Here is a 22,034-nt window from a genome sequence, read left to right as displayed (position 1 = left end):
AGGGAAGAGAGAGGTGAAGGTTTATAAACTAAAAGAGGAGGCAGTTAGGGTAAGATATAAACAGCTATTGGAGGATAGATGGGCTAATGAGAGCATAGGCAATGGGGTCGAAGAGGTATGGGCTAGGTTTAAAAATGTAGTGTTAGAGTGTTCAGCAGAAGTTTGTGGTTACAGGAAAGTGGGTGCAGGAGGGAAGAGGAGCGATTGGTGGAATGATGATGTAAAGAGAGTAGTAAGGGAGAAAAAGTTAGCATATGAGAAGTTTTTACAAAGTAGAAGTGATGCAAGGAGGGAAGAGTATATGGAGAAAAAGAGAGAAGTTAAGAGAGTGGTGAAGCAATGTAAAAAGAGAGCAAATGAGAGAGTGGGTGAGATGTTATCAACAAATTTTGTTGAAAATAAGAAAAAGTTTTGGAGTGAGATTAACAAGTTAAGAAAGCCTAGAGAACAAATGGATTTGTCAGTTAAAAATAGGAGAGGAGAGTTATTAAATGGAGAGTTAGAGGTATTGGGAAGATGGAGGGAATATTTTGAGGAATTGTTAAATGTTGATGAAGATAGGGAAGCTGTGATTTCGTGTATAGGGCAAGGAGGAATAACATCTTGTAGGAGTGAGGAAGAGCCAGTTGTGAGTGTGGGGGAAGTTCGTGAGGCAGTAGGTAAAATGAAAGGGGGTAAGGCAGCCGGGATTGATGGGATAAAGATAGAAATGTTAAAAGCAGGTGGGGATATAGTTTTGGAGTGGTTGGTGCAATTATTTAATAAATGTATGGAAGAGGGTAAGGTACCTAGGGATTGGCAGAGAGCATGCATAGTTCCTTTGTATAAAGGCAAAGGGGATAAAAGAGAGTGCAAAAATTATAGGGGGATAAGTCTGTTGAGTGTACCTGGTAAGGTGTATGGTAGAGTTATAATTGAAAGAATTAAGAGTAAGACGGAGAATAGGATAGCAGATGAACAAGGAGGCTTTAGGAAAGGTAGGGGGTGTGTGGACCAGGTGTTTACAGTGAAACATATAAGTGAACAGTATTTAGATAAGGCTAAAGAGGTCTTTGTGGCATTTATGGATTTGGAAAAGGCGTATGACAGGGTGGATAGGGGGGCAATGTGGCAGATGTTGCAAGTGTATGGTGTAGGAGGTAGGTTACTGAAAGCAGTGAAGAGTTTTTACGAGGATAGTGAGGCTCAAGTTAGAGTATGTAGGAAAGAGGGAAATTTTTTCCCAGTAAAGGTAGGCCTTAGACAAGGATGTGTGATGTCACCGTGGTTGTTTAATATATTTATAGATGGGGTTGTAAGAGAAGTAAATGCGAGGGTCTTGGCAAGAGGCGTGGAGTTAAAAGATAAAGAATCACACACAAAATGGGAGTTGTCACAGCTGCTCTTTGCTGATGACACTGTGCTCTTGGGAGATTCTGAAGAGAAGTTGCAGAGATTGGTGGATGAATTTGGTAGGGTGTGCAAAAGAAGAAAATTAAAGGTGAATACAGGAAAGAGTAAGGTTATGAGGATAACAAAAAGATTAGGTGATGAAAGATTGAATATCAGATTGGAGGGAGAGAGTATGGAGGAGGTGAACGTATTCAGATATTTGGGAGTGGACGTGTCAGCGGATGGGTCTATGAAAGATGAGGTGAATCATAGAATTGATGAGGGAAAAAGAGTGAGTGGTGCACTTAGGAGTCTGTGGAGACAAAGAACTTTGTCCTTGGAGGCAAAGAGGGGAATGTATGAGAGTATAGTTTTACCAACGCTCTTATATGGGTGTGAAGCGTGGGTGATGAATGTTGCAGCGAGGAGAAGGCTGGAGGCAGTGGAGATGTCATGTCTGAGGGCAATGTGTGGTGTGAATATAATGCAGAGAATTCGTAGTTTGGAAGTTAGGAGGAGGTGCGGGATTACCAAAACTGTTGTCCAGAGGGCTGAGGAAGGGTTGTTGAGGTGGTTCGGACATGTAGAGAGAATGGAGCGAAACAGAATGACTTCAAGAGTGTATCAGTCTGTAGTGGAAGGAAGGCGGGGTAGGGGTCGGCCTAGGAAGGGTTGGAGGGAGGGGGTAAAGGAGGTTTTGTGTGCGAGGGGCTTGGACTTCCAGCAGGCATGCGTGAGCGTGTTTGATAGGAGTGAATGGAGACAAATGGTTTTTAATACTTGACGTGCTGTTGGAGTGTGAGCAAAGTAACATTTATGAAGGGATTCAGGGAAACCGGCAGGCCGGACTTGAGTCCTGGAGATGGGAAGTACAGTGCCTGCACTCTGAAGGAGGGGTGTTAATGTTGCAGTTTAAAAACTGTAGTGTAAAGCACCCTTCTGGCAAGACAGTGATGGAGTGAATGATGGTGAAAGTTTTTCTTTTTCGGGCCACCCTGCCTTGGTGGGAATCGGCCAGTGTGATAATAATAAAAAAACATTTTATAGACATTAACTATAGTTTTACATACAGAAAATAATGAGAAATAAATATAAATGACTAATGAAATGGATAAATGAACATTTAAGGTCACTTTTACCGTTATTGAAGACTCTTGTTGGCGTATGGAAGATGGCGAGAAGGGGAGAGGGAGAAGAGATTATTGTTTGGAAGGGGAATCCCCCTCCATAAGGACTTCAGGTATCAAAGCCCTATCTGGGGTTGCTTCTCTTCTTTGTCTTTTATTGGCACTAGGACCAGCTTGAAAGTCACTGGTCCCCTGTCACACAAAAAATCTGTCCAGAAAGGCCTGTTTCTGGCATCTCTTTAAGATTTCCCTAAAATGGAACACGGCATTGTCATTCAACATGTTGCTGACATGGCTTGCAACAGCTTGGTTAGGGTGATATTTCTCCACAAAACTTTCCACCTCACTCCATTTTGCACAAATGTCCTTAATCGCTGAAGAAGGCACATTTTTCCTTCTCTCTCCTTACTGAACGAGTAACAAAGGCAGACTGATAACCGGACCGGATGAAAACCGGGGTTCCACTGTATTACAAGTTGCCCATCACTAATCTGGCAATCAGTTATCTGGTTCCATCAGTAATCCAGCACTAATTTCAATTAGCATAATATCAAATTTCATCGTTATACTGACTCAAATTTCATTATACTGACTCAGAAATTATGCAGATTGTTGTTAATCCACAGTAGCAAGCCAGTGGAAGAGAAAGCAGTGATGAAAATGAGGAAGATGTAGCAGAAAGAGTCTCTGTTGATAGGTTAATTAAGTGTATTATAACCAAACCACTCTGTAATCCTGCACACTACAGGTCCCAATGATGCCAGATTAGTGATGGCCTACCTGTATTATTATCCTTTATTTGCTGTAAGAATCTAGTAGGTTGTTGTAACCGGGAGCATTATTGACAAGTCATTATAATTGTACTATGAATTATCCTTTATTTGCTGTAAGAATCTAGTAGGTTGTTGTAACCGGGAGCATTATTGACAAGTCATTATAATTGTACTATGAATAACCTATAAGAAAAATGTCACAAGTTGTCTTTCCGTTTACAGGAATAATCACATTTTTCATGTATGTGTACTTGTAGAAATAAAGTGTATTATATTATTGTTATTATTATTATTATTATTATTTTTATTATTATTATTATTATTATTATTATTATTATTATTATTATTATTATTATTGTGAAACCACATAGTGTAGTGTGTAGGATAAATGTGTTTCCTCTGCTGGTGTTTATTCATATTACCAAACTTATAATAAAATGCCTAATGTCTTCACCACTGCTCCTAACAGGTACTCTTAATACAATAACTATATAACTCATCTCATATTAGTTATTAATCCTTCATTAGGAACTCAACATGGCTTTCAAATCCCAGTCTCCACCTCTTCTACTGTCAGCAGCTGTATCTCCAGCACGCAACACCATTGATCGCTCCTATGAAGTGACAGCACTGTCAAAACATGTGGACTTTCTCAATGTTATGACCTATGATTTCCATGGAGCCTGGGAGAGAAAGACTGGTCACGTCTCTCCCCTCCACTTCAGAAGCGGAGATCTGTGAGTTCTAGTTCTTGTTTATTACCTTCTACACACTGTTGTGTAGAAGTGGAGATCTGTGAGTTCTGGCTTTTGTTTATGACCTTCCACACACACTCTTATCTTTTCTTTTTTCACAACTTTAAATCCTCTTGTATTTTGCTTTTTAATGCTTTTTCAGATATTTCATGGAGGGAAATATTTTATATTTAGGAGTGTGTGTCAGTAGGAGGAGCTGTAAAAGTAGAGATGAATGATAGAATATATGAGGAAGAGAAGGTAGCTGGAGGGTTGCATGGGTGTAAAGCATGATCTTTAAATGTTGCAGCAAGGAGGGGGCTGGAGGCAGGGGAGATATGTTTGAGATTAAACTGTGATGTAAATACTAGGAAGAGAATTAAGAGTTAGGAAATTAGAAAACAGTGTAACAGTATGAAAGTTATACTACTGGAAGCAGAAGAGGGGTTGTTGTTTTGAAAGGATGGAACAAAATAGGTTCAGTTCTTTCTGACCCATCCTAACATGCATGCACACTCTGGCATTACAGTGAGAGTGTGAATGATGGTGAAAGTGTTTCTTTTTTGGGCCACCCTGTCTCAGTGGGAAATGGCCAGTGTGTTAAAAAAAAAAATTCACAACTAGAGAACATGTAGAAGTATGCAACATGGCTTGTTCCTGAGCTAAGGGGCATGAACTATGAGGAGAGGTTAACAGAATTTGACCTAATGACATTGGAGGATAGAAGAAGCAGGGGAACAACATGATAATATACAAAATACTCAGCGGGGAATTGATCAGATAGACAGGGATAGGGTGTTTGAGAGGCAAAAAACAGGAGCTCAGGGACACCACTCCTAAGTTAAAGACACAGCTGACCCACAGGGATGTGAGGAAGCATTTCTTTAGTCTCAGAGTGGTCGGGAAGTGGAACAATCTTAGTGAGAAAGTAGTGGAGGCAGGCTTCCTATATAGTTTTAAGAGCATGTATATTATGGTTGTAGGTGGTAATAAAAGACACAGTAACAATAACACTGTACTCTCCTGAAGTCCACAGTCACAGTGATACAAAGCAAAAGACAATCGAATGTAAACAAAATAACATAGGATTTAATTCTCTCACTGCTCCCAACACCTAACAGTGTATGATAGGGCCCACTATGAGGGAGTGAATCTGGAGAGTAGCAAGTTCGAAGGCAGGGGTCTGGATCTGAGAATCAACCCCTACAACCACAAATAGGTGGGTACCTCCCCACATACAGTATACTGTATATACATTCATTCAACCTTTGCAGATACGAGAGTCAAAACACTGCCTATGCCCTCAAGCACTGGGTAGATAGGGGGGCTGACCCAAGAAAGTTGGTGATGGGCATTCCCTTCTATGGCCAGACCTTCACACTGGCTAACCCCTCACAGAGTGGCCTTAATGCCCCCACTGTGAGCAGTGGGAACCCTGGTGCTGTCACCATGCAGAAGGGCATGCTTGCCTACTTTGAGATTTGCAAGGCTGGTGAGTTGCCAACTCTTTCTTATTTTACCATTAAAAACATCTTCTACTGAGAAGAATATCTGCATATTTTTCATTACAAAACTTATCTTTCCAATTCATCATTGTAATAACTACAATATTGAAACCTATTTCAGGAGTAGATTGTTACAGTCAGTAAATTATTAGTACAAAACTTGAAACATATAGTCATGGGAGGACATTTAACCCACAATGGTCATACAGTGCCTAGGGAATGGGGGGCTGTTAGGTTTGATCTGAAGAAGGGGAGGGTAGCTTCAATTCCTTAGATCAGGAATCCTTGACAAGCATCAAGGCACCTCCCTGGAAGGTAGTATAGAGGATATGATAGCAATTTGTGCTGTGCAAGAAATTTGTCCCATGACAACTTTAAAATAACAAAATTAAAAAAAGTCTTAAAAATGAAGCCAAACTAATTTTTTTCTCTCCTTAGTCATATATTTTTGTTTTTATAAATTTAAAGAATTCATATAAATAAGTTTTCTGTCTGCCCTGAATTTAATTCTTTATCTTGCTCAAAACAAGTTCCATCTTTCTGAAGTAAAAATATTTATTTTGCTCATAAAAGATATTATTATTATTATTATTATTATTATTATTATTATTATTATTATTATTATTATTATTATTATTATTATTATTACAGTCAAACCTCAGTTTTCGTATGACCTAGTTTTCATACAATTTGATTTTTAATGACTTTTTTTCGTTGAAATTTTGTCCCAGTTTTCGTACATCTGCTCAGTTTTTGTACAGTTGTAAATGGTCCGTACCAAACTCGTCTGCCTGCCCGCATGACTCGGTCACTCATTTCCTGGAATCGAGCACCCACACAAAGCATCCCATGTGTTCGTGACTCAGTCTGCCTTTGTTTCTCGTTGAGTGAGCATCACCCCATGCCTTCATCCAAAACATTTCATAATAATCCATTGATTTTTGTGCTTGTTTATTGAGTGCAACTGCTAAATAAGCCACCATGGGGCCCAAGAAAGTTCCAAGTGCCAGCCCTTTGATAAAGAAGGTGAGAAACATGATAAAATTCAAGAAAGAACTTATAGCAAAGTATGAAAGTGGCGTACGTGTGCCCAATCTCGCCAGGATGTATGGGAAGTCCACATCAACGATCAGTTCCATCCTGGCGAAGAAAAAAGAAATCAAGGAAGCTGATGTTGCGAAAGGGGTAAATGTGCAAACGAAACAGAGATCGCAAACAGTTGAAGATGTTGAGTTGTTGTTGGTGTGGATCAACGAAAAACAGTTAGTGGGAGATAGTGTTTTGGAGGCGATAATCTGCGAAAAGGCAAGGCATGCGGATCTCGCAAAGAAAATGCCTGGAACAAGTGCTGCTGTTAGTGAATTTAAGGGCAGCAGTGGCTGGTTCGGCAAGTTCAAGAAGCGAACTGGCATACACAGTGTGGTAAGGCATGGTGAGGCTGCACGTTCGGACAAACATGCAACTGAAGAATTTGTTGATGAATTCAAGGAGTATGTAGAGGCTGAAGGATTCCTCCCCCAACAAGTCTTCACTTGTGACAAAACAGGCCTCTTTTGGAAGAAAATACCAAAGAGGACCTACATCATGCAGGAGGAAAAGGCGCTGCCAGGACACAATGACAATGCCTGTCCCATTTTAGTCAAATTTTAAAGAGATGCCAGAAACAGACCTCTGGACAGACTTTTTGTGCTACAGGGGTCCAGTAACACTCAAGTTGGTCCTAGTGCCAGTACAAGACAAAGAAGGGAAGTAACCCTGGATAGGGCTTTGATACCTGAATTCCTTATGGACGGGGATTCCCCTTCCAAACAATAACCTCTCCTCCTCCCTCTCCCCTCCTCACTGTCTTCCATACAAATTCAAATTCAGATTCAAATTTTTATTTCTTTGCAAGTACAGTAGTACATCGAGATTATGTATTTACAGTAATGAGTTGCAGTGCAAAGAGAGCCTCTGTCATGCCTAGGCATTATGACCAGACTTAATTTAATGGCTTACTGACTACTTAATACTAAAGAAATTTATCATATTTTAAGTTGTACAATAGTTCTTTTAATTATAAATGAATCTAATTTATATAAACCAAGGGAAATATTCGTATTATTTTCAAAACTGCTTTTTATGAAACAAAAGTCTTCAAGGTAAAAGTGATGTTAAATGTTCATTTATTCATTTCATTAGTGCTTTATATTTAATTTTTCATTGTTTTCCATATGTAAAACTATAATTATTCTCTATAAAATTTTTTTTTTTTTTAATATTTTTGGGTGTCTGGAACAAATTAATTAGATTTATATTATTTCTTATGGGAAATATTGCTTCAGTTTTTGTACGATTTGGTTTTCGTCAGACTTTTTTGAACGGATTAATCACGAAAACTGAGGTTCCACTGTATTATTATTATTATTATTATTATTATTTATTCTTTAAATATATTAGTAATACTGTATTTGATGATAAACAACAAGAGGCACAATACCGTGACTGGAACAATACACAAATAACCTGTGCATAGGAGAGAGGAGCTTATGACAACGTTGTGGTCCATTTACAAAGTGTGACTTTGTAAATGGTCCATGTTGGACTGAAACGTCCTCATAAGCTCCTCCCTCATATGTGCGGGTTATTTGTGTCTTGATGAAAATCACGGTGTGGCAGTTGGCATATCAAGGAAGAGAATATATAGCTTTTGCACTTTGGTTTGCTTCATAAATTTTAATGTTAATGTTAGACAAGTTTAAATTTGACTATTCTGGCTGTCCAGATACTAGGATATACAATACACAATTATCTTGGGTCTGAGGCTGGAAAGTAAGGTTTCTTATCCTGATTTTAAAGACACTTTAACTTTTTTTTTCTGTTTGTATCAGTGCGCAGTCCAGGTTGGACAAAGGTGGTGGATGCAACAGGTGCCATTGGACCATACGCTCATAAAGGCAACCAGTGGTACAGCTATGATGACCCCAGCTCTGTCGCGCACAAGGCTACATACATCAAAGACTCTGGCTATGGTGGGGCCATGGTGTGGGACCTTAGCTTTGACGACCTTCATAATGATTGTTGCAGGGAATCCATGCCCCTCCTACGTGCCATTAACCGAGTGTTGAGGAGTGTGCCCTACCCACCCCCCAGGCCAGGAGGAAACTGTGCCAAAACACCTCCAGGAGCTACCCCACCCACCCCTGTTAGGACTACTACTTATGCCTCAGGTATACAGTGCTTCCTTCATCTATGTTTGTGTGTGTGTGTGTATTTAGCAGTCGCTTCCATAATTTTTTTATGGTAGGAGTGTATACTATGCACTGTCTTGCATTTCATAAATACCAGGAACTTCACAGCTGAACATGGTTTGATACAATACAACATTATCACTTTTTATGCTATGAACATGTTATACTATATGACTTATTTTACCAGGTCACACCATTTCTCAAGAAACCAACAAATTTGAATATAAAACTGATGCAAAATGACATTTATTTTGGGGCAGTTTACAGTTATTTTACAATACAATGCTATTTTATTGTGAAACACGGAAACAGTTTTATAATTACAGCAACTCCACCTAGAAACCCACTAAAATATATCACAAAAAATTTGTCCACTTAATCAGGAGTTAACTTAAAAAAACTCACAGATTGACATTTTTACTAGTACAGTTCAAAAAAGTTCATCTTGCAGAAAACCATGAACTGACATGTTTTCACAACCATGCAGTTAACAATATCAGGAAAATATTCTATTCAAGAAACTAACAGACTATACCCTGAAATAAACCAATTTTAATGTAAAACTACAACATATATATAAAAACAAAGATCTCTATCACAAACTGGGCATATTTTCATGAATTCAGCAACTTATGAAAAAATATTAACATCATGTGCCACTACACTGCACTGCTAATGTACCTCATAAAAGTTCTAAATAAAGACTGTTTACATTAATTGGTATATAAGAAAAATTTATGTTTGTAATAAGAAATTTATTTATCACTTTTATAAAAAATTCAGCATTGTATTTGGATTTATAAAATATGGCATATGTCAAAAATAGAGTAAAATTATTTGGAATACATAATTTTATTTTTATAATTTTGTGATGTGCTCACAACTTTTGTCAGTAATAATGCCTGGCTGCATATGTACAGTACTGGTCATGTACAAAAGAGTGATAAGATATTTTGGCAGACAAAATAGTTCTTTATTCTTAAAGAAGAGAAGCTTAAACTTCTCTTAAAATATTTGTCGTCTGTTCATCATATTGTAAAAAAATTTATAATAGAATTCTCGCATATTTTCCAATCACCGTGTGTGTGTGTGTGTGTGAACCTTCCTGGCCGCTGATCCTTCATACCAACAGACAGTAAGTTAATGAGGGTGTCTCGGCCAGTGTTTTAATACAATACTTACTGGATTGGGTAATATTTAATTCAACACTGTGAACTAATGCTTTATGTGGTGTCAATCAGCTATTTTTGCCATGGTGGATAAGGTTATATTTTTGACTTATGTGTTGTTATGGTGTGGGAGAGAGGGTGCTTGTTGTTCCATGGTAATGTGAGTAAAATGACTGATGGAAACAGGTTTGAAGGGTGAACTTAACTTAATACTGTATTTTATGTTAGCTATTGGTCAAAGTACTTACTGCACTGTATATCAAAAGATATCTTTGCATTAAAATATAATCACTGCAGGTATTTAAAACCACTGTCACAGAAATATGAAACACAGGCATGAGAAATCTATTTATTTCATCAATTCAACTGAAGAGGGTCTCTGACCAAAGCTGAAATATGTCGTGTACATGTCTCTTAACTGTTTTTCATATTTCTTGCCAAGTGGTTTCTCATTTTGATTAGGAAGATACATGTATTTAGGAGATTATAGTTCTAAGCTTTAACATAAGAGTGGTGATTTAACATATAAAATAAGTTTGAAGGTTTTAATACACAGCAGGCTCTTAAGGTTGCTTTCTTTTTTTATAATACCTGTATACATAAGTGCAATTGATAACATTTATAACTTTTGGTAATTTATTTATTTTTTTTTATAGTAGAAACATTTACTGTTATGCAGTCATTTTGGATTATAACACTGGGTAAAAATTTTTAGTATTTATTTGTATTAGAAACAATTTCTGTTATGCAATCATTTTGGATTATAACTTTTGGTAAAAATTTTTAGTACATATTTGTATTAGATACATTTTCTGTTATGCAGTCATTTTGGATTATATTGAACAGATCATTTTGGAATGACCTCATTTTTTCATAAGCATTTGTTCAGAATCTGCATGACAGGTAATGAACAAATGAATCTGTACTTGTTTATACTCTAATGGGATTTTATCACATTTATGCAAAGCTTTGGAAGCTTCAGCTTAAGAAAAATATTTATAATGTGTCCTTCATTGAGATCAGCAGTATACAAGGTTTCTAACTCACAAATGAATTGCATTCCTGGTCAGTGAAAATGGAAATGAAAAGAGAATAAAAATCTTTATTTCTTTTGGAATACACATTAAAGTTACAGTGGATGGGTTTGCAGTATGTTGGGTTACGCTTTTCATACGGTTATATAAGAAATGCAATTGACGCGATTACAATTGTATTTTCTAAAGAAAGTCACTTGTTATATGAAGCATTTTGGGCAGACTAATCATAAAAGTTGCATACTAAAAGTTTATACGTATTATGTTATGATAGTTCTGGAAAGTAAGAGTTTATATTAATATGTACTAACTAATAATTCTGGGCATCAAAAGAAAGATTGTTGTTTGGTTATTTATTGTTACAACCACTTAGAGACCGTATATATAAACAATCAATTATTACCTTATTAGTCTTAAGATAGGCTTAAGTTTGCCCAAAAATGATCTGCATACTAAGGGGCTTTCTGCATGTTTACCTAAATGTCACCCATCTCTGTATACACATTATATCGTGCTGAAGTGAATCTTTAATTGTAATTAAGGTACTGTTTACTAACAGAAGTGATTAAGGTTTTGTTTACTAACAGAGGTGATTGAGGTTCTGTTTACTAATAGAGGCTTTCAATGTCAACAGCATTCAGCAAGAAGCCAACCACTTCAGACTACGGCAAGTTCACTGTTGCCAGTGAGGAACCCACCAGTGTCACCCCAGATTGGATGAAACCTTGGCAACCATCTACCAAGAAGACCACTACCACCACGTTGGCACCGACCACAGAGAGACCTGCATGGCCACCGAAAACTCAGCGACCAACACAGCCTCCCACCACACAGCCTCAGTGGCCTCCAACTACACAGCGACCTCAGTGGCCTCCAGCAACTGAGCGACCTCAGTGGCCTCCAGCCACTGAGAGACCTCAGTGGCCTCCAGTCACTGAGAGACCTCAGTGGCCTCCAACCACTGAGCGACCTCAGGGGCCTCCAACCACTGAACGACCTCAGTGGCCTCCAGCAACTGATCGACCTCCATGGCCTCCTACCACGCAGCGACCAACATGGCCCCCAACCACACAGCGACCAGTGTGGCCCCCAACCACTCAGCGACCTCAGTGGCCTCCGACCACACAGCGACCAGTTTGGCCTCCGACCACACAGCGACCAGTTTGGCCTCCATCCACTGAGCAGCCTCAGTGGCCTCCACCTGCTGATGAACCTCAGTGGCCTCCAAGCACTCAATGGCCCCAGTGGCCTCCAACAACTCAGCGGCCTCAATGGCCACCAGCTACAGAGAAACCAGTGTGGCCCCCTAGCACACACAGACCAAAAACGACAACCACCACTACCACTACAACAACCACAACTACAAGACCACAGTCTGTGGGTGGACCTCAACCAGGCGATCTGTGTACTGCAGATGATTACTTCCCCAAGATTGGCAGCTGCAGCATCTTCCTCAGGTAGGGGGCAGCTGCAGCATCTTCCTCAGGTAGGGGGGCAGCTGCAGCATCTTCCTCAGGTAGGGGGCAGCTGCAGCATCTTCCTCAGGTACGGGGCAGCTGCAGCATCTTCCTCAGGTAGGGGGCAGCTGCATGGTCACTTTCACTAGCATCCTAAATCTTCTCTGGCCATCTTCATTTGTGTCTTTAGTGCTCCCTGGTCACCTTCATCTGTAACTGATCCTCCCTAGTCACCTTCACCTGTGACTTTTAGCTTTTCTTGCTTATCCCTCTGTTTGTGTATTATTTGAAATCTTAATACAAACAATGAAAGAAAATTTACCCAAGACCTGCAGCCATTTTAGTAATTAAATTTTAAACACATGAAAGCACATGTGCAATTTTGCAATAATTCCTCATGCAACCTATATTTTTGGGTCAGTGTGTGATACCTACAGACTAAGCACTTCCCCAGTGAATATAAGAGTAATACTTTTTTGTAGGTTATTATTTTGTTAAAAAATGTGTATTAGAATGACTTTCAGTTAGCCTCAAGAGGTGGCATAAATTGAAAATTCTACAGTTATGGTTAAATATGTGCTCTTTGAACAGGTGTGTAGCACAGCAGCTTGTGGAGGCTAGATGTGCTCCAGGTCTCCACTGGAATCAAGCTGCTAAGTTATGTGACTGGCCCAAGAATGCCAAGTGCAGCCAGTTACCCAGTGAGTATGAGTGCTTGCTTCTTCACACTCAAAGATACTGCATTACACACTTAGAATAAAATTTTGTTTTACTTCCACTCCTTGATGCCATTTAATTTAACCTTTTAAATGTCATATTTATCCAGGTTGGTTTGGTTTTATTAAATGGCCAAAATATGTGTGGATATTATTTTATAACTGTAGTGCTTGTATGCCTCTGGCAAGACAGTGATGGGGCGAGTGATGATGAAAGTGTTTCTTCGTTTTTGGGTCACCCTGCCTTGGTGGGAAACAACCGATGTGTTAATAAAAAAAAAAATTGTTTCTACAGTCTATAGATATTTGGTTTAATATAAATTTTTAAGTCATTTTTGCAAGTTCACTCACGGTTATCCTAATAAATTTAAATGTTGGAATGGCAACCAACCAGCTGTTTGCTTTGTTCCTCTATGCCCATACTGCTTGATGCTTAACATCCTTATGGAGTTTTTAATTTATATACAGGTCGGCCATCACTAATCTGGCATCATTGGGACCTGTAGTGTCCTGGATTAGTGAGTTTGCTGAATTACAGAGTAGTTAGGTTAGAATACACTTAATTAACCTAGCAATAGAGAGACTTTCTGCTACATCTTCCTCAGTTTCATTGCTGCTTTCTCCTCCACTGGCTGTCTGCTGTGGATTTACAACCATCTGCACAGTTTCTGAGTCAGTATAATGATGAAATTTGAAATTATGCTAGCCGAAATTAGTGCCAGATTACTGATGGAACTGGATAATCGATTGCCGGATTAGTGATGGCTGACCTGTACTAGGTCTTTGAAGCCATTCTTATATAAGATTTCTCCTTTTTTTGGGGGGGTCACCCTGCCTCAGTGGGAAATGGCTGATTGTGTTAAAAAAAGCTCTTTACGAAGTCATTTAATATTTAAGAAAGTACTTCTTATATGTGGCAATTCTCCCAAATTTCCAAAAACTCATGTCTGCTGCTGCTTGTATACAGACATAAAATATTGGATGCTGCATTCATGCCAAACTTTTATCTCCTGCTGCAGATCTTTTACTGCCTTGTATCTGCTGCTAACATACCTTTAGTTAGCTTTGTATCTGAGGTCTTATACATTTGCAGCCTTGTATCTGCTTGTATTGTATTTCATGAAGTGTTAAACCTATGTGGATCAATTAGGACAAGAAGTGGTGGCTTGATCCTCTGTCCACAAATTTCAGGCCTGTATCTGACCAGTCTAGCTGTGGGTAGAGGCTTATATCTGGTATTCAACACTATTTTTAAAGCTTTGTCTCTGCTGTAAGTTTTGCTGGCCTCTAGATAATTATGTGAGGGAACTCATCAAGCATATACAAGTGACACATCTTTGTTTTATCTTATAGGTGGACCCCAAGAATCTATCCGGCCTAGCACCCCAAAAATTACCCCACCTACTATCCCCACCACCACAACATCCACCACATCAGCCAGGACCACCCCCACAACGGCCACCTGGTGGTGGACGCCTGCCCCTACTGTTGCGACCACCACAAGATCATGGTGGTCACCTCAGCCCACCACAACCTGGAGACCAAAAACCACCACCAAAAGACCTTGGTGGCAATCAACTCGTTCCACCCACCTTTCATCATCGACTACTACTCCTCTTCACACTGTCTCTTCCATCTCCATTCAGCCTCCACATGGTTCTTCTGAGGAAATTACTTCAGTGGTTGAAGAGGATTCTTCAGGAAGTGGATGTAGTGAGGGTACTACTAAAGGCTTGGCCAGTGACTGCAGCAGCTTCCTACAGTGCATCAACAAGGCCTGGGTCAAGCTGCCCTGTCCCAGTGGCCTTCACTGGAACAAAAAGCACAAGATCTGTGACTGGCCTCATATGGCAAAGTGCACCAGTGAGTAATTGTTTTCTTCATTTATAGCTATATTTCAAAAATACAGTACCAGTAGAATAAATAATTAATTTCAGGTCTTCTCATATTTTAACAGTACAATTTAAAGATATTCTAGTTAATGTATTGTGTATGGTGTAGGCAGTAGTCAATATATTACAAAGATACATAAGGGGGCCTCAGACTGAGTCCCAAAATTTTGATAGGTAAGCAAGTAATAATTAACTCTTTACAAAATAAATTAGCAGTAGTTGATTACACAGTTAATGTAAATATTAGGATATTATATACTTACTGTACATCTTAATTTAAGTATGAAATACATCCACATACAATCATTTTCAACAAAATATCCACATATAAGTTACATTGATATGAGAAATCTATACATATTTAGTTATGTAGGGGTTCATAGTATAGCAAATGGTAGGTATGAAGGCATTCACCTACCAGCAAGAAAATAAGGGTTTAATCAGTGCTTTCTTAAGGAATATCATTGCAAAATTTCACTATGTACAGAAATAGTAAATTCCTTCTGTGACTGCAAGTTCCTCAGTTAATTTTCATCAGGGTGAAAGCATGAGTTAATATTAGTTAAAGATTTTCTAACTCCCTTGTAGTAGGTATCACAACATTCACATACACACAGTGGGTTGGAACTTCCTTGCAGTAGGTATTGCAACATTCACATACAGTGGGTTGGAACTTCCTTACTGTAGGTATCACAACATTCACATATGCATAGTGGGTTGGAACTTCCTTGCTGTAGATATCACAACATTCACATACACACAGTGGGTTAGGGTACTGTGTATTACATCACATCTGTTATATTAGTATTGTATTTCTTGACTGCCACTCAATCAGGGTAACCAATATACATGTAGGATAAGCATATGTACATACACACATGACTTTATTATAAAATACAATGATAATAGCACTGTATATGAAATTTTCTTTTAACAATTAAACTTCTCCCCTAACTTGATTGACATGCACTTTAAAAATTATAATGTATATAAAATTAAAAGTTTAAATTTGATCTCACACCAAAACTAATATTTAACCCCTTAATAATTAAATGTGCGAATTAAATATTGCCATTAAGGCGCTAATGAAAAAAAGGTTTGATGAGTTGCATGTAATCCAATCATAAACTGGTATATACAGTAGTATATATATTATGTAAAAGTTAAAAATATGTGATATTTTTCAAGAACTTGATGCTTGTTTTATTACTTTTTATTGTACTGCTGTAGGGGGTTGTTCTTCACACTGTTAGAAAAAAACATATAATTAAGTGCACAGTTTGGCATAAATAATTAGCTTTGCCTTTTGTTAAGCTGAAGATTTCCATTCTTATTACTGATTCCACTAAATAAATATACCCCACAAATATGAGTGAATATATGTTAATTGAATTTGAAACAGCACTTGCTGTGAAATCCAGTTGCCAGTATTCAGTGTTACAACCACTTTAAACTTCAATTCCTTTTATGATAGACTAGATACTTCAGGTGGGGTACTACAAGCCTAGTTCTTCTCCATGGCATATTTAAAATATATATTTTTGCAAATCCATACAAGTTAAGCATAATGAGAGTAATAGTCACAATACAGAAATGTTTTTACCTTGAGAGAGAGAAAAAGAGGGAGAGTGCACAACTAGACTTTTCATGTCTTGTTGTAAATGATCTAGGATGAACGTGTAATGGCACGTATATAGTTAATTGAAATGATATTAACACTGCATTCATGCATGTGAGTAGCATGTTAGTTGATCTACCTTACGTGTTCCTTGGTGTGGCTGCATGACCCTCTAGTGCATGGTAACTAGGTGTGCTAGCACAGATTACTAGGAAGACCTAAGAGCAGGTACAGTCATATAGGCATGTGTGTTAGTGTATTGTGTGTGTTGTGTTTGCCAACGTTGTCATTTGTATGCGCCATGTGACAGTGAAAATCCTCATGTGGCTTAAGAAGGAAGTACAGAGCTGCCAGGAGGCTCATTGCTGCCTGATTGTGTCCCCGTAAGTGTTGTGACCCACAGGTTCTGTGTCCATACGCAATCCAGATGATTCCCTGCTGGACTATAGGGCTAGAATGCCCTGCAAGAATGAAGGCCAGGCATTCACAGGGCCCCAGTGTACCGCAATGGTTCGATGTAGTAAGGGCTACCTCACAGTGGGCCACTGTACTGGTGGGTTGGTGTGGAACAACGAGCAAGGCTCCTGTGACCTGCCTTACCGTGTCCCCAAGTGCACAGCTGTTATCCTCACACCCGAAACCGAAGGTAGCAGCCTTAACCACTCATCATGGCCCATTGCTCTCATCCAGCTCTGCCAGCACCTGCTATTCCTTTTCATTCATTCTTGTTCATACCTGCCAATCATAGCTTTATCTGTTAGCCATTGTCAACTTCACCAGAATCATTGATTATCTATCTGCAGCTTTTTTACCTGCTACCTCCTCCTCCATCTGTCATTCTCCAGTGGCACCTTCATGTAAGACCATCCAAATTCATGCAGCCAGATTTGCTAGCTTTCCAACAAATCCTTCACCACTTACTGCTTTTTTTGTGTGCTCTGCGTTGCCACATTCTAAGCATTGCCATCTGCTTTTTTTTGTTCTGCGTTGCTGCATTCTAAGCATTGCCATCTCTTCTTCCAACATATGTGGCAAAGTAATCCACAGAGAAATGCACAATGCCACTATTATCATTTCCTCAGGATGTGTGTTGTTTGCTTAGAGGATTTTCATTTCAAATTTAAATCACTGCTTTATGTTTATTGAAAAGAGATATATGAGTGTGTAGAGGTACTCGGGCAGCTGCTTTATATATATGTCACAGGAGGTGTCCTGGTTGCCATGGTGTAGTTAGCAACACTTCTTGCATTTGTACGGGGCTGTTTACGTGTGCGTGTGCCTGCATGTCCATTGTACAACATGTCACACATCAATGTCTCTTCCTGAGCTACTTAGAACCAACATGGATGGACAGTCAGCCATTACTTGTGGGATTAATGTTGACCTGCAACCTACGGAATATATCCATCATCACACTTAAGCTAATATTCTTCTCTTACAGGGTAGACGGTAATACATGGGCGTAGTGGGAACCTTGTGTGGTAATATAAGGCTGTGTGAGTTACTAACTCCACTTGTACAGCATTGCTGCATGCATGCTTTTAATGCTACTCTCCCTCCTCCACCACACATGCATTACATCCACCCACTAACAACTGCTAAAGGGTGGCAACAAGTGTTTGGTTTTATCCACTTTCTTCTCTGCCACTTGGCCTTTCTCTTCGCTTGTTCATTGTTAGTGTTCCCTAAGTTACCAGATACCCTAGTGCCTTTTATTTTACTATCGTCTTTTCTCTCACTTCTTCTTTTATATCCTCCTGACCACCCCACATCATCTCATCCTTTGACTGTTTCCATTTTTATATGTATGTATATATGTATATACATATTTATATGTATACATTACTAAAGTTAAAAAGAGAAACTTTTGTATTTCTTTTTGGGCCACCCTGCTTCGGTGGGATACAGCCGGTTTGTTGAAAGAAGAAGATATACACACATACATATATACGTATTTAAGTATATACATGTATATGTATACTGTATATGTAAGTGTAATGTCACATTTGTAAATAACTTGGGAACCTATAAATCAAATATTAGCAAGAAATAAAAGTGAACATTTTTGAACCCTCTAGGATCCTCCTCAGCCTAGATAAAAAGCAGCTTTGGTAGAATTTATATGATATTGAGATTACGTCACATGACCTGACCTAATTCTTGCATCCTCCTACAAAAAAATTGTATGCATCATCTTCCTAATAAATGGTCTTAGGTCTTCACATTTTTTCATAGCAGATAGTTATTTTTCTTATGCAGTTGCAATTTGTGTGTTGGATTATTTCAGCTCTGATCCAGTCAGTATAGTAATTTCTGCCATGGACATGTTTAAATATATCACAAAGTTTATTTGAGCATATCTCGCACTTTTATGCTCATTTAACCTAGTCCTGCCTGTTTCTCCAGTACAGTATATACCAAATCCACAGTACTTGCAAGTTACAGTGGAACTTCAATACTCGAACAAAGTTTGGCACTCGACCAAACAAACATGACCTTCCAGAACTTCACCTCTTATCACCAGGCCATGGGGCCTACGAAGATTAGTGATAACAGGCAACCAAAAAGAAAATTGGTTGGGAAGAACTCGTTTGACACTCGAACGGATCGGCACTCGAACAGCCTTCTGGAATGAAATGAGTTCGAGTACTGAGGTTCCACTGTATTCCCTTCAAGTTGGTGGTTTAAGGTTGGTGAAAGACTTGTTCCAAGTAATTGGAGCTGCCCTCCCCTTAGATCACATTAAACCTCCCATATTTTAGACACTGTATAACCATTTCAAATTTAGTGCTTCTCAATGAATATAATACAGTATAAGAGTATTAACCCTTTGACTGTCGAGACCCTTGCTTACAAACTTGCTCTCAGTGTCGAAGAATTTAAAAAAAAAAAAAAAAAAATCTCATGAAATGATAGAGAATCTTTTCCCAGTGGTAATGACACCAAAAGTATGAAATTTGATTGAAAACTTAAGGAATTACGCTCTCGCAAAGTTAGCGATCTCGGCGATATTTATGCATCGACGATTTTGCCCACTTTGAGCCTGATTTTCTGCCAATTTCATTGTTCCAGTCGACCAGACTCATAGCTATTTCTTCACAACTCCATTTGTTCTATCTATTGAGTACAAGAAACCACCCATTTACCGATTTCAACTGCCCAATAAAGTGGTCAGAAATTGGCAATTTTTTCCAATTTCACACAAATTATAAAAGATGCCAGTTTCAAAATAGGATATAGAATGAACAGTGCAGACATTCCTGGCACTAAAATAACATTTTCTCTGTTCATCAGTCACGTCTCCAGGTCCCTCTTATATTACTCTTGCTGTCTGTTTTGAATTTTTATTCACACAAAAAATAGAAGATTTACTGTTATGCAGACTGCTGCATTATTGTAATAATTATAAATAATGTCAGCCTATTCATGACTGTGTATTAGAATGGCTAGTTGGACACTTATTGGACAATGACGTCATTTGTTGACTCTTGAACATCCGCAAAAATTGAACATTTCCGCTACTTTGAGCTCAATTTCAAGGTCCTTTTCATTGTGAAACCAATCAAAATCATGTCTATTTCTGTAACACATCTTTCATTCTATCAAATGAGACTAAGAAAACGAGAATACAACCATAAATACTATACGAAAATAATACACCTCAAAGTCGGCATTTTAATCCAAAAACATTGCAGCACTGCATGCTGCAGGATTTTTTTATACTGTGCACACTGACCACACAGACTCATTCTCTCACATGTGGGCCTACCAGCTTTCTCCACCTTAGTTTGAAGCCACTAGAATTTTGGAGTAGAAATATGTCAAAAACACTGGCTTGTAAGATGTATATATACATCAGAAACAGTCAAAGGGTTAACAGTGACAAGTTTTTTTTTTTTTTTTTTTTTTTTGCAGTGGCCATCTCCCACCAAAAGCAGGGTCACCTGAAAAAGAAAAAACGAAAGTTTTTTTATTTTAGTTGCCTCTTACAACACACATGGCTCACTGAGGAAGGATTTTTTTCCATGTCCCCATGAAGATAACAAACTTGTTACTTGTTTTATTTAGATTATCAACTACAGTTTGATTTTGTGAGTGGAAGTGTTTGACAAGGGTGGTGATGGGTGTAAGTCTGAGATCCAAGTGAGGCTTCATTTAGAAAGAACAAAAAGGCACAATACTGTGACTGGAACAATACACAGATAACCCACATGGGAGAGAGAACCTTACGGCAACATTTGAGTCCGACTTGGACCATTGGTGACTTTGTATTTGGTCCATGTCAGACCAAACCATCATCTTAAGCTTCTCTCTCCTCTGTGCAGGTTGTTTATGTGAGGTTTTATTCATAAATTTAAATTTTTACAATGTTTCTGCTTATTGATCTATGCTGAGGAGAATCCTACAGTATGACTTGAATATTCTAATTATTTCTTGTCTTCTTACCTAAGGGGTAGGGGGAAAGAAAATAATCAAACAGCCTTAAAAATTAGCTCCCATTTCCCCATCCCCTCTCCCATTTGTCTTGCACACCACCCATTACAATTATCACTTCCTCTCACACCTTACCATTCTCCTTTCTTGCTTTCTCCCACTCTTCTTTGCTGCTCTTACCTGCTTCCACAATATTACCTCCATCACTGGTATGATAAAGAAGACTGTTATCACGGAGCACTAATTTGCCCTTGAAGAACCATGAATACAGTATCACAGGAACTCCCTCCCCCCTTCCTGAGCTCCACTTGTACCAAACTATTTGTGGTCGCAGGGGTCGAGTCACAGCTCTTGACTGGCAAGTTGATAAGGCAAGGGCCTCGGGTGGCCTCTGTGTATCCCTCTCCCCCTTCCCACCAGTACCAGCCATCCTGTGTTCTTCCATTCTTGTACAGGTTTTCTGTGCCTCTGAAAACTTTTACAAGCTGTTTATTTTGATATAGTTGGATGATTAGAATTCCTAAAAGTCAGGATTAATTAAGAATGTCTACAAAATAAATGTGCAGAGAAATTAGAAGTGATTAATATTGTGTTTATTTTATTTTCTAATAAAAATACAAGTTAAATTGTAGCTTATCTTACATGTGGAGCATTAATCAACTTTTTTTATTCAAATAATTTTTAGCAATTTACCAAACCTAGTAAATTTTGATTTAGTGTGTTAGCCTGCTAGTTATACCTTTAGAATCTCTTAAATTCATTGGTTGATTTGTTTTCTCTGCCAAGAAATACAGAGACATAATTTTAGGATGCATATTTTACAGATCTTTTAGCATATGTATATATATTAAAATTCTTATTGCATGATAATTAGCCTCTTGAAGATTACTTGATTCACAGAGCTCACAGTAGGTGTCAGGGGTGTGCTAACATTTAAACAACAGTTGGAGAACAAAAAGGCACAATACCAACAC

The 22,034-nt window shown here is 38.5% G+C and overlaps 1 protein-coding gene across 4 annotated transcripts in view; it reads left to right on the top strand.

Annotated features, from left to right (window-relative positions):
- The window catches only part of Cht10 (Chitinase 10), a 230,269-nt gene that overhangs the window by 121,173 nt on the left and 87,062 nt on the right, over positions 1 to 22,034 (top strand). For 3 of the 4 annotated variants that reach the window (XM_070101974.1, XM_070101973.1, XM_053797031.2), the window contains 7 exons: positions 3,800 to 4,008; positions 5,280 to 5,497; positions 8,381 to 8,719; positions 11,578 to 12,400; positions 12,992 to 13,101; positions 14,470 to 14,979; positions 17,030 to 17,272. In XM_070101974.1, the coding sequence (XP_069958075.1) occupies positions 3,800 to 4,008; positions 5,280 to 5,497; positions 8,381 to 8,719; positions 11,578 to 12,400; positions 12,992 to 13,101; positions 14,470 to 14,979; positions 17,030 to 17,272 (2,452 nt within the window). The remainder of the gene's footprint in view (positions 1 to 3,799; positions 4,009 to 5,279; positions 5,498 to 8,380; positions 8,720 to 11,577; positions 12,401 to 12,991; positions 13,102 to 14,469; positions 14,980 to 17,029; positions 17,273 to 22,034) is intronic. The other variant, XM_053797032.2, reaches the window with a different exon arrangement.

The sequence above is a fragment of the Cherax quadricarinatus genome, chromosome 79, assembly GCF_038502225.1.
Source record: "Cherax quadricarinatus isolate ZL_2023a chromosome 79, ASM3850222v1, whole genome shotgun sequence".
NCBI lineage: Eukaryota > Metazoa > Arthropoda > Malacostraca > Decapoda > Parastacidae > Cherax > Cherax quadricarinatus.
Note: the sequence above shows the minus strand (reverse complement) of the source record. Positions and strands in the feature narration are given on the sequence as shown.